The sequence below is a fragment of the Triturus cristatus genome, chromosome 2_2, assembly GCF_964204655.1.
Source record: "Triturus cristatus chromosome 2_2, aTriCri1.1, whole genome shotgun sequence".
NCBI classification, from domain to species: domain Eukaryota; kingdom Metazoa; phylum Chordata; class Amphibia; order Caudata; family Salamandridae; genus Triturus; species Triturus cristatus.
In genome coordinates this window covers 602,716,625-602,730,329 of record NC_140582.1, presented here as the reverse complement: position 1 = coordinate 602,730,329, position 13,705 = coordinate 602,716,625, and the positions used below count along the sequence as shown (strand labels likewise).

At 39.1% G+C, this 13,705-nt stretch overlaps 1 protein-coding gene across 1 annotated transcript in view; it reads right to left on the bottom strand.

Annotated features, from left to right (window-relative positions):
• The window catches only part of TMA16 (translation machinery associated 16 homolog), a 248,383-nt gene that overhangs the window by 210,384 nt on the left and 24,294 nt on the right, over positions 1-13,705 (bottom strand). The window contains exon 2 of the mRNA XM_085641779.1: positions 4,792-4,901. Within this exon, the coding sequence (XP_085497905.1) occupies positions 4,792-4,901 (110 nt within the window). The remainder of the gene's footprint in view (positions 1-4,791; positions 4,902-13,705) is intronic.

The following is a 13,705-nucleotide window of genomic DNA, read 5'->3' as shown; positions in this document are numbered from 1 at the left end:
TGCATTTTATGGCCACTAATATAGTCTTGTCTGATGTGTTAACTACTATCCCTCTAATACTATTAGTAACTTAAAGGACATCATGGGGAATATTATAACATTAAAGTTCGTATTAGTCCTATTGTGGGTGGATAGGACTTCACGTAGTCTATTAAGCAGGGAGCAAAGTGGCCTCTTGTTCTATCTGATACTCTTAGCCAGGAGGGAGATCAGTAAACACTGGATTGATCCATCTTCCCCAGGTTTTAGGGTCTGGCTTAAAGCGGTTAGTTAGGTTTGTTGTTTAGATATTGAATGTAAGTATGGAGGATCAACCAAGGTATGGGCTGAGATTACCAAGTAGAGTGGAATCGAGTGAGAACTTCTGATAGAGCAAGAGGTCCTATGATTACACCAAGGCACCACTCTAGACGATGGTCCAGCAGGCTGGGTCAGTGCGATGGGGCCTAACGTGAATGCAACAGACTGCGAGGCGGATATTAAGGGTAAAACGTTCCGAGGCTTGCAGACGCTATGGTGATATGAGGTCAAAAAAACATTTAGTTGCTCAAGAGAATTTTCATTAAACATAAGAAGCTCTAATTGCAGAAAGGGTTGAAGACCAGTGTATTACGTAATGCTTCCCACAATACAATAAAAGGGCTGGCACTCCAACAGGGGTAATGCTAAGTGCTGTTTTATTTAATTACTGGAACCGGGCGCGTTTCAGCTATTCTGCAGCCTTGGTCACAGTAAAACAGGCACCATTTTGTCATACCGAAATATACCATTACCCTGGTGATACTGTGATAATTATACTTTAATGTTTAGCAAAAAAGAAAATTGACAATGATATTCAAAATGTTTATTCTCAACAGTGCATTAACAGAACAGTACAAATATAACAGTTCTAAAACGGAAAATTAATGTAAAAAAACAAATCATATTATTTACTCTTATTAGTAGAAAAATGTCACATTCATAATCAGTGAATTGGTATAATGCAGTTTTTTCAAAGTATTCATACTTATTTACAACAACTCTCCAAAATAATAATTCCGTGTCATCTCAATGCTGAAAGGGTGGGCAGCTAACAATGCCAAGTCATCAACAAACACAGTGGAAATCCTAGTCAAATACAACACTTTGGACATGTGAAACTATTTCAATGAAGAAATAGATAATAATAAAAAAATAAGAAAATTCTCGAAGGACAGGACTGAGAGACTGAGAAAACTGGAGAAGAATTAAGCTGAGAATCAGATTGTGTTGTTGTGGACTTGAAAAAACTGTACAAAGATACATAGGAATAATTCAACAAAAAGAAAGCAAAAATATAATACTGTGATCAGAAGTATTGCATTGTGAATAGAAAGGATTGCATTATAAAACCTTGCGATAAAGGTGGGGGCGGGGGGGGGGAGGAGGGGAATGAAGCGCTATGGCCCAGGGACATGTATCTGAGGGAGGCGCAGAAGCTATTTAATGAAGAATGCTGTGAAATAATAAAGAAGGAATATTTCCAAGTTGTGAAACAGTATCTAGGTGAATTAAAATTGTGGTATGAAGGTGTCTTAAATTTTGAAGAGTAACCTTTTTGAAAAAAGACCACCATAAATTACCAACCTTTTTATAGGATTCCCAAATACATAAGGACCCAATTGATCCTCCACGGAGGCCTATTATTTCATCACAAGGGAATATACTGGAAAACACATCCAAATACATAGGCAACATTTTGAGACCACAAGACTTGGGGAATTTTCTTCAGAGAATTGTTGATATATCGTGGAGTGAGGAATTCTTATTGCTAACAATGGATACGAGTTCATTATACATGACCGTAATACATATACGAGTTCATTATACATGACCATAATACATGAACATGGAATGAGGGCAACCAAAGATTTTTGGAGATCTCGCCCTCTAAAATTGCACCAACACACAAATGATACTGAAAATGATGGAATTCTGCCTAAAGCAAAAATAATTACTTTTAGCAGTGATTTCTATAGGCAGAAATGATGAATGGCGAAAGGCACCTGTTTCGCCCCCAGCTATGCTAATTTGTATATGGACTGGAGAGAGGAGTACGTGATCCAGAGTCCAGAAATGGAAAAGTGGTCTCAACATATTATACTATGGTTAAGGTTCATAGATTACCTCTTTGTAATACAGCAGGATACGGAGTGTGCAGCTATGGAATTTGTCAATGCCATTAAAACCAGTTCCCACAATTTGAAATTCACAGCTAATATGAGTAGAAACGAAGTGGAGTTCCTTGATGTTAAAGTAAGGATAAATGATGGACGGATTAATACAACATTATATAGGAAACCCACCTCAGGAAATGGCTTGTTATACGCAAAAAGTTTTCATCCAATTCCATTAAAAGAGAGCATCCCGTATGAAGAATTGATTTGTGCTAGAAGGAGAGCAGGTGTGACAGGACATTTGAGAACGTCAGAGAAGACATGAAATAGAGATTTAGAGCAAGGGAAGAGGAAATAATGCTGATAACATACAAAGGAGAACATATTACAATAAGGAAACGTAGGAGGAAACTTCGGCATTTACAATGCAATGACCCAGTAATAGGCCAAGCGATATCTAAACATCCTATAACTTATAGGAGGGTAGATCAACTAGTGATAGTCAAGTTAAAAGGGACTTGGTACAGGAAAAGCCTCAGTGGCTGCCCTTATATCCTGGATGATATAAATGCAGGGCCTGTTTAAATGGTGAGAATATTCAAGCAGTGATTAATCCTGTTACAGGCACGATTAATCCCTTAAGGAAGGTCTAAAACTGTATAATAAACTGAATACTTCCGCACATACGAGCAATTATGATTAGGGCATAGAACTACCCAGTAGCCCACCACGCTTGGCAAGATCACGATGGTGACACTATAGGATTGATACACAGTGTTACCGATGCCAGTGCCAGGAGTGGAAATTGGAAAAGTATCCACAGAAGAATAGAATGAAAATCTGCCTAGCTGTTGTGAAGGTAAGTTTCAATTCTATAAAGGACATGGAGGCGAGGATTATGCTTACTCTCACTTGGCTTTATTTCAAAATTTCAAAACAGCAGCCAATTTCTAAAGTCAAAAAGGAAAGAAATCTACTGTTTCCAGAAACCTTAAGTAACCATGCCAAGTCCATCTTCTCAGCCACACAACTGGTGACAATATAGTTAGCCTTCTATTTCAGGGCTCTCTTTATTCACGCAAATCACGCTCAACTGGAGTCATCATGCGTCTTGTTTCAATCCATCATTTCTTAGAAAGAGAGGAAAACCACAACCGATCATTCCGAACAAGTCTGTCAGTTTCAAGACGTCTGATAGAATTAGAGCACAAATTGCCATAATCAACATATGAACCTGCAAACCTTGTGTTTGAACAGAAAAGCATACTAGCGTTACTTATACATTTCATAACATTGAACATAAAAGCATTACTTACTGCCAACAGGGAGGGTAACTGTCCAAAGTGACGACTGGTGGGATAATCTTCGCCTCAGTGTCCTTAATAGAATTGAAACTTACTTTCACTAAAGAATGGGAAATTTCATTCTATGTCAGGACCGGAGGCGAAGATTATGCTAGTTTAAAGCTTGCTCACCACCAAATGTGCCACATCCAGCACAGCTCAAAATAGAAACTCTTAAAGATGGAGTCTGAGGACCAATCCGCTGCATGCATTACATCATCCAAGCGAGCTTCGAGGCAGAACGCATTCGAGGCCACCGTCCCTCTAGCTGAACGTGCCTCAAACTTCTTGGTATAGATGAAACATTTTAATAAAAATAAAAAACCATTGACATACAATGAAAAAAAACAAAGGTTATGGATAATTCATAGTTAGAAATGCTTTACTTATTCTTCCTCCTGTGAGTAGACCTTGGGCTGCACTGCTTCGCTATCCTGAAAAGGTCAAGTTCTACAATGGGGTACTTCGTTACCAGTAAAAAGTCCATTATGGACTGATTACTTGTGATGGACTCTCATCCTTCGCAACTAATAAACCAATTTCTTACAGACAGAACAAAGCACTTACTGGATTTAAGGCACTGCAGTCAAAAACACAGACATAAGTCAATTATCAGGTGCTACATTAGTTATAAACGAGAAACTGCCTTCAGAAAATGTGCTGAACTTACAGTGTCAAGACAATGTATTGGGGAAATTGAGGGTTTAGTCCAAGGCTCACTGTTCATGCCAAAGGCTACATTCGGTAATTAAAGGAAGATGGCCGTCTGCATCTCTGCACATTTTAAGTAATGATTAATAATGTGGACGGGGTAAGTGTGCAAAAACAAAACAAAAAAAACAGGGCAAAATTAGTATGTAACCACTACATAATATGAGTTTGTGTGCAAGTGTGTTTGGGAAATAATTTATTAAGGTGCCTCTCGTGCTACAAATAAACAGGTCACAGGGTTGAAAAAATGACAACCTAAACTATTACAACAAATGTATATTTCTAACTCAAACATTTAATTTGGCTGCAAATGGATCAAACTGGCAGTAATCACGGTATACCCTGGAAGATGTAATGACCCAGCAGTTAACAGAGGATCAAGCACAGCAGACATTACATATAATAGCAGCAGAGTGTATAGAGCTTCTAATCCATTATCATACATCATGATTTTAACTCTCACCTATTTGTCAATTCGCTGCTAATTACAAGCAAATAAGTTATTCACAAAAACACTGAGAGCACATCTGTCATCCCATCAACCTGTGCTGAAAAAGTAGTTACGAGGTGGATTTTTTTCTATAAGCCCAGAAGGAACTTACTTTTCTTTTCTATTCTGTTTGTGCTCTTCTCTGGCAAGCTGAGCCGCTTTCCTGCTGTACGGGTGGATAACTTTTTTCTCTTGCTTTCCTTTGCCTTGAGGTACTTTTGGCTGAAATACAGTAATCAAGATATCAAGGCCATGAGATGTAATTTTGTAAAGTTTATTCCTCGGCTTTCAGTCTAATGGGATATTCCCCTCTAAAAAGGATGGTTTGTCCAAATAATACTGCACATCAAGTCGGGAAGCCGGAGACAGAACTTCATTCATTTACTGCTCTGCTCAAAGACGTTAATGTTGTCAGCTTAGCGACAACAATATATACATTATTTCAATATAATTTAAAACGATACAGAAAGAAAAAAAACTTAATGAAAGAGCAATATTCGAACAGCTAAACGAATAAGACTTATTGTCAAGATAAACCCAGCATTGCAAAGTTAAAATAAAGCCGACACGATTTAAAATGTTGAACCTACTGTGTGCTCGATTACTATAGTGGTTAGAATTACTGAAACCATTCATTGGACCTAACAAGATAGTGCCTTTATTACTTGTAGTGGGCCTCATTCTCCCTTACTCCCAAACTAATAAACCACTTTCTTACATACACCCGAGCCAAGTAACAAGAGTCACTCCGCTCAGCTGGAAACAAAAAGTAAACCTTCTTTCCACAAACATGATACATGTTTCTATAAAGACCTACTTGGCAATAAATGCAATTTCAATTCAAATCCAGCTTTATTCGGTGCAAGTAAGACCACCATAAAAGCACATTATTCAAGGAAAAGCATTCCTACATAACATCATAATTAAAAATCATTAAAAATGCAGATTGTATTTATACAGGCTAAGAAATAACAGGATTAAATTTAATGCATATACAATATATAAAATAAAACATGAAACTGTTATAAGGCAACCATTAGGAAATATAAACAATTCGAGTTATTACGCAATCAGTTTATACAAAATATAAATGCATACAATCTGCAGACTTATGAAAAATGGACGATGGTCAGGTCAGGTTCTTGACCAGCCACGATCCAAGCCACCTGTGTGTTGTGTTTTATTTTTTGTTTAATACTGAAGGAAAATAATCTCCATGACCTTTGACATGTGTTCCTGGACTATATTAAGAAATTATGAATGGGATATAATGATTTAGATTACCAATAGAATAGGACATGGTCAATAGATTTTTCATCATCGTCATGATTTTCTAAATTATATTTTTGATAATAAAATGTATTGGTCGATTTTATCCGTATTGCTTGGCTTTCTTATGTAATAATATTTATAAGTATATTTGAATTGTTAGGCTGCCTATGGTCTTAATATACAATAGAAAAAGGAAAGTACACCAATCTCCAGGATAAAATAAGCAACAATTTGTAAGACATAAGCTGACATTGGATCCCGTTTTTTTGAAGGCACAACGAATATATGACAAGATAAAAACACGTTTTGAAGACCTCTTTACTGCTCACTCACTTTCTGAATAAGCAGAAATCTGTTCTTTGCCAGCCTGAGGTCTCTCATTAGAACAGGCCCTAAAAATAGATAAGTGATAAAAGCTGACCCACCATAGCAAGTGGGCGAGTTGATTTTTCGAGGCCTGTTACATTAACATTTTTGACCGGTATCAGGCTCTCATGAATGCTATCAGTTCTGGTAACTCTGCAGATCGTTTATTTGCAAAAGAAGAAGCTTCAAAAAAATGTAATTTGAACAAACAGCATATACGTCTCCTAAAATTCCAGCATGGTCCCTCAAACAGGAGCAATCTACGAATAACATATGATCACACATTTCCAAAGGTTTATCTTTAATATTTGGTTGTGGCACGGCACACAGCTCTGTTACTTGAATACAATTGTGAAATTTTTCTTCCTCCACCCGCAGAAGGGCAAAGGCAATAGCATAGGAACACTGAACACAGCATATTATTTGCTAGATATAGTATGGGTGCCCAACAATATTACTTCACATCGAATAAGCCAGGCAGGAGTCAAATACTGGGTAAATGTATGTGCTCTATGCACATGACTATGTCAAGTGGTGTCCGAACACAATATAAGACTGCTCAACAGACACCATTGCAGCCACAATGGCTCATAAACATCCCAGAAGACCTGTGCCCCCCTGGATCAAGCACAGCTGACAAATTCACAACCGGTTGTTGTTGATCTCCATGATGTTGCGTCAGTACAGATATTGAGCACCTGCCCCTTTCTGTGCAATATTGGAAATATTTTTAAATCATAATCAGGCATTCCCAATGTTGGGGAGGAAAACAGGGTACATTTTAATTCCAGTAAAGCTTTCTGGCACTCATCTGACCAGGGCAAGGTGTCAGGCACATCTTCAAAGGCCAATTGTTGTAAAGGCTGGGTCATGAGAAATAAAATTGGTATCCCCTGCCAATTTGATATAACCTACCAACCCAAGAAACACCCTTACTTCTCTTTGGGTATGGGGTGGCGCGTTCAGCAGATCAATTGAAATCCTCTCCCGGGACTACTTCTACTTTCCTTTCAGTAACTCAGTAAAGTTTGAACGTGAGTAAGTATTGACTGCCCTCATGCAAGGAAACTCTCTATCCTTTGAGCAATAATGAGAACAGTCCAGTTAGAGACACGCACAGAACCCTGCTCTACAACCTGGAAGAACCACTCACCTCCATTATCAACACCTTCCTCATGATAGCCACCTTCCTAGTTAGCTGGAAAATGCCGTAGGCACTACCCTCATCAGAAAAACCCTAAATCAACCCTAAAGTACTACACAACTACTGACCCATCAGGCTACTTCCATTCCCAGTCTGTCATAGAGACGACCATCAACAGACAACTCTGAGTACATAGGAACGCAATATACTCCTGGATGACGCAAATATCAGGATTCAAAGACAAACACAGCACCGAAACAGCCCTCATTACTGCCATAGACAAAATACGCACCATCCTAGACCGTGGGCAGGCTGCTGTCCTCATTCTCCTCAACCTCGGCAGCTTTCGACACAGTCTTCAACCACACACTCATTGCCAGACTACACACAGCAGGAGTACAAGGACCCAGGAGTACAAGGGCCAGCACTCAAATGGTAAACTTCCCAAGGACTTAATCTGAGGAGTACTACATGGATCATCGCTCAGCCCCACATTTTTCAACATGTAAATCACTCCTGTGGCTAGCATCATCAGATCCCACACAATTAACATCCTGTCCTACCCTGAAGACACCCAGCTAATTTTTTCCCTCTCAGACAACAGTGTTACCACCAGGACAAACTTCAAACAACTAGATGAAAGAGAAGTGCTTTAAGCTAAAACTGACCCAACATGAAGTGATAAACTTTGAGAAGTCTAGCTAATTATGAGACTCCGCGCCTAGTGGCCTGCTAAACTGGGCCCACCCCAATCGAACACGCTAGGAATCTTTCTGAGCGGGGTATTTGGGGAACTTCTGTTGGTCTCACCATAGATCGAGTGGTCCCAGTATCAACTAGAAAATTCACAAGGTGTCCCTTCACTTTACCCTGTATGTAAGGGCCAGTGGCTGCGGAGGACTTTGTTGGGGAAAAAAAAACAGTTTGCACTGTCATCAATATTATATTTGTCTTTTGTTCGCTTCCAATCAATATGGTCTCCAAAATAGCAAGCACATGAAAAGATTTACTCAATTTTCTTGGCAGCACATCATGGATATTTGTCCCTGGGTACTAATATTGAGACATAGCTTAAATAGAAAAACTGACACTTGAGCCCCCATCCCAAACTGGGTAGAATCTTCTATTCCACTATGAGGTTGCACACCTGTAAAATATTTCATATTAAGCATGCACACTTTCATCTTTGGCTTGTGTGGTCTGCATAATCTTAGAGCATATGTACATTGTACTTGTAGATCTTTCTTCAAGTTCCCTATTACCTCCTTGTACTTACCCATCAGTGAAGGCTCATATTTTGGAGCTATTCATGTAGACTCCGCCATACTGCCATGTCACTGACAACTTACAAGCAGCCTACTGAGCCTTAACTACCACACTGAAAAACAAAGCAACCAAATCTACCCGCAATTTCGATAATTACACTCTTCTCTCTACTGCAGTGAACAACTTCTCAGGAGCTTACCGCAGGTTCAGAAAGTCCTTAGTGAAAGACCACAGATCATGTCTGTCCAAGACACATGAATATGCACCAGCTGCCCATCTAGTCCCAGAACCTCTTAAAAGATCATTTGCAACTCTTGGATATCATTTTCACCCTCGGATGCTACAAACTGATCCTCAGGTGGTTCTTTACTCAACTATTTCTTCAATCCTTCCATTTACTTACCTTAATAATCAAATCCTGAAACCAGTACCACAATATGAACAAACCTTCATGCAATTCTACTCTATTCAAATGCAATTTATGTGACAAATGTATTAATATTTTCTATTAAAAAAAACACGCCCATTTCACCTGCTACTCTAATAGCTTATTGGTATGCTGCCCTTGCTCAACAACTTATTTGTCCTATCAGTTTGATCAGTTCACCTCCATTCAAACCTTCTCATGCCTTCACTCATGCTTGATGTTTGATGTAACATCCAACGTTTTCCCTTCTCCTCAGGAAACTTTTCAGGTTGCTTTCTTGGCGCATACGGGGCTGAAGGGTGAACATTCAACAAATCTTCCACAAGCCAATCTTAATTATCCTCCAACTACAAGGGAGGACAGCCCAGCATCTTTCGCAACATTTTCTCATCAATATTTTCTTTTTGTAGAACAAATACTCCTTTTGGTATTCAATCTTCACTCATTTTATTGCAATCGGGCAAGGAACCCTTAAAATGTCTGTTTCTCTTACAGGCAGGGGTAGGAATTATAGGGGAATATCCCACCATTTGGCATGCCTGCTGGTATCACCGCAACTTGGCGGCCACAGATTCTCCGATTCGATGACAAATATCAATGGGGTGCCCATGCTTCTCCACCAGAACTGTGAAAGCAAATGAGGGGGCATCATAAGCCAACCTCATCTACAGAACATTTAACCATTTATCGATGAACATGGCAGACATATTCTCATCAAGCAATGGAAATTTTCAGACTGTGCATACACAGGAACAATAAAGCTTTCATTAGTAATATGCTGATTGCTGATCCTGGCACAGATAATAAGAAACGTTCCTCCCACCATGGATTCAACTTTTAAAAGTGGTTGCACGTCTGAACAGAACACAGTGGCCATACTCCCTAATAATTTTCACTGCATAGGAAAGAGGAGCTCTGCAAAATGCCCCTTTATAATTTAAAATGTTGACCTGTTGTGTGCCTGTGTACTGTACTAGTGCAAACACATGTCCTACACATAATCGAGTCAGTCAGGTTTCTTGAATGTGGCCTACATTTTCACACAGCTACTTGGATCACGGTCCCTTGGTCCCCCGCCCTATGCAGCCACTATGGAGATATCCTAGCTCTAATAGAGAACGCAAGTCTGAATGCAGAGCTTTTCACTTTTACAGGGAAATCTCAAGCTGACAGCATAATATATGAAAACAGACTCAAATGTAATAATGTTGTGTTCTACGTGTTTTACAAGGCTGTCAGCAAAAAGCTGAATTCAATGTAACATACTGTTCCCAGCACTCGTCTGAAGTGCCAACTTGAAGTCTCTCACACCAGCTTCGTACAGTTGTGCTACACTTTTCCCAGCTTATGCTTTGGTTGCATCATTCTCGTGCATCTCGGCCCTAGGTAGTGTGTCCGGTGATTCTGGGCGGATTTCAACTACTTTAAAGTGAAAAACTCTTTTGCCTTTGTAGGGAGCCTAACAGATAACTTTATGTTTTAAGTGAATGCCAGTCAAAATGGGTAACCCCATCTGTAGGAGGGTCATCTCGTGACATAGGTGGGCCAGTATGTCTTTGAATTGGTATGCCTCCTGAATAGCAAAACCACAATATCGATTTAACACAATGATTAGAACAGAATCTAGAAAATAAAACATCAACAGGTAAGTCTAGATATTCAATACCTAACTCAACATATATATACACCTACGCAATACATATATCTTCAAGCTATGGAGTTAGGAATCATAAATCCATATTTGCCTAGATGTACTTACCTCTCGATATTTTATCCCTCGATATTCATGTGCGATGCTTTTGTTGGTGTCGATATTCAGTAGTAAAACCCTTAAATTCTCTACACTACACCATTGTAACAGCTGAGACACCTTGGAACAGGATTATTAAATCATCTTTGAAATGTATAGGTTCTTGTGTCGGAGATGCTGCTAAAATGTCCTCTTTCACCTTAAAGAAATTTATACTGGTAAGGAAAACTGGAGATAGCTTTTTTTGGTTCTAAGGTGGAGAACACCTGGAGTGCGATCAAAGATTGTTTTCTTGTTGCATGAAACTTTTAACATGTGTCTCCAGCTCAGAGGCTGGTGGGTCTTTATTGAACCCATGGCGTTGATGAATTTCCAAAGTATCCCACCTGGCTAACATTTGGTCACATTAATGAGTGTGTTTACCAACATCATTCTCAAGGTGGTCAATCCTGGTTTCTTATTTTTTGTAGTGAGTGATGCATGTTGGCCAAGGGTTTGCAAAATCTTCCTCCAAGACTGTCATATCTTTTCTGCATTCCTTCAGCAGAACCTTGAATGTGAGCTTTGTTAGATGGTGCTTGCAGTTCCATACAAGTGTAAACTGGCAGTGTTTGAGTCACACACCACAACATGCCAGTATAAATTAGATAAGATCCCAGGAGTTTGAGAAATATGCACCAATATGGCGATGCTCATTTCAAGACAATTCAGGTTGAAATAGGTTTTTAATTTCCGTTACATATGTACAAAATGTTCTTGAATTATAATGATTACCATTGTAAATTTTGTCAAATGTATATGTAAAGAGATTTAAGTGTAAAATGGCTTGGGGAGTGTTGCCAAATTCCAAATCTATTCGGGTCCATGGGGCGTAAGATACAAGACGATAAAAAGTAGCAAAACTGGTACCACGCTGCAACATTATGACTTTTAAATAATGTTAGACGAATTAAAAAATAAACACAGGCGTCTTCTTGTCAGCAGGATGTGCAGGCATCAGGCGAGACAACAGGAAGTTCATGGGTCAGGCAATCTAAGTTTAAGCAGGGCCCTGCCCATCTACTCCCATTTTTTACTGCGGCCGGACCGACACGCTATTTAGGATGAAACAGACTCCCGAGAGATCAGCCCGTCGTCCGTAGTTAAGGTAATGTACAGTGGAAGATACCAAATGAGGCTCCAAGATGCATGCTGTTACTGAGCACATGCGGCACATTAAGTAGCCGGGCAGGACCACAACCAAATGTTAATGTTTTAAATTACGGGCACTTTAGGACCCACACGTGGACCACTTCCGACAGAGGTAAAAGCACTCCATGTTCCCTGCCACTTCCTCACCGAACTGCACACTACAAAGACACACTTGCCCTTAATTAAAATTAAATGAGACACCAGCAGGTACCTTTTTGCCATATACTCCCCGACAAAGGAATGCCCGTAGCATGAGATTGCACTTATAAAACAACAAAAGATAGAAGATTAGTAAAATCTTGACCACTATAACACTTCCCAACCTGAAGTTACAATACAGGAAAGGTGAAAACTTTCTTTTTGATCCCCTCCCAAAAAAAACTATTGGACGTTTCAACAAAAAAACCTGATCCAAGGTAGGATTACCCCTCCTCTCAATTTCTTTTAATGAAAAAGTGATACGGAGTACAATGTATTTCAGTCTTCTTATGAAACACTTCTATTAATAATACACAACTTCGTTTCATGTTTACTCCAATGTAGTAGGGCCATACGCTGAAACCCATCCACAAAGAAAGTCATTACACTCCTTGAGAAAAACAGCAGTAACTAGCTGCCTAAACAGTATATCTCCGTATAAAGTTCACTGATATCTGGAAATTCTTTCCATATATCAATTATCTAGGAAACACAAGGACAACTCACAGAAATTAACTGTCTGATTTAATATTCACAGTGTCCATAAAGTTTACATCCCTGAAGAAAACCGTCTTTGAAACACACCACAGGCCCACCGCGAAGGTTGAAACGTGTCGGAGTACTTATGAAAGTGGCCAAGAGCTATCATTAAGTGTACTATCTGCGCATTAAGTTGTGTATTACCGGTGATGAAATTCATGATCTCATCTGTACAGTAACCTATTCTCTGATCACCCCTAAAAATAGAGCCGAGCAGTACCATTTTGGACTGCAAACAAGAGGGTTTAAATTGAGATTTGCCCTAGTAATCCAACAGTGTATGACACTAGACTTGTACTTTTGTACGTTTCTCCTTAGATGTTCCATTATCAATCCTTTTTATATGTTCCATGACAAATATGATGTATAGTTTTTGGTCTGTATAGGTTTTGTTCTTAATTAATGTGGTCACAAACGTATACTTTTCCAAATGTGTGTAAATTACATGTACAATGTCTGGTCAGTTAATAAGTGGTTAAAAAAAGCAATGCATTGAGAAACAGGACTCCCTGTCCATTCCCTTTAATTTAAGATCAATCCTTTTGGTGCAATATATCTTAGTGTACACCATTGAAGAATTTCTTAAGTAAGAACAAGTCAAGTCATTGATGTTTGGAGAAACAATATGTTGGTTTCTTCCAGTAAGGAAAGATTAGATTGATGGGCTTGGGGGGACTTTTTGATGATAAACTATTAATGGATACCAGCCCCCACTGTCCTCAACTTGATCATTCCCCTTTATGATACATGCAGTTCTGAGCCAGACATCTCGGTTAAGGCTTAAGATTTCCAGCACCTCTTTACTTCCAATCAAAAACTCTTCTGTTGATTGTAATGAGGCCGGAATCACTGCAACACTGGCAACAGCATTG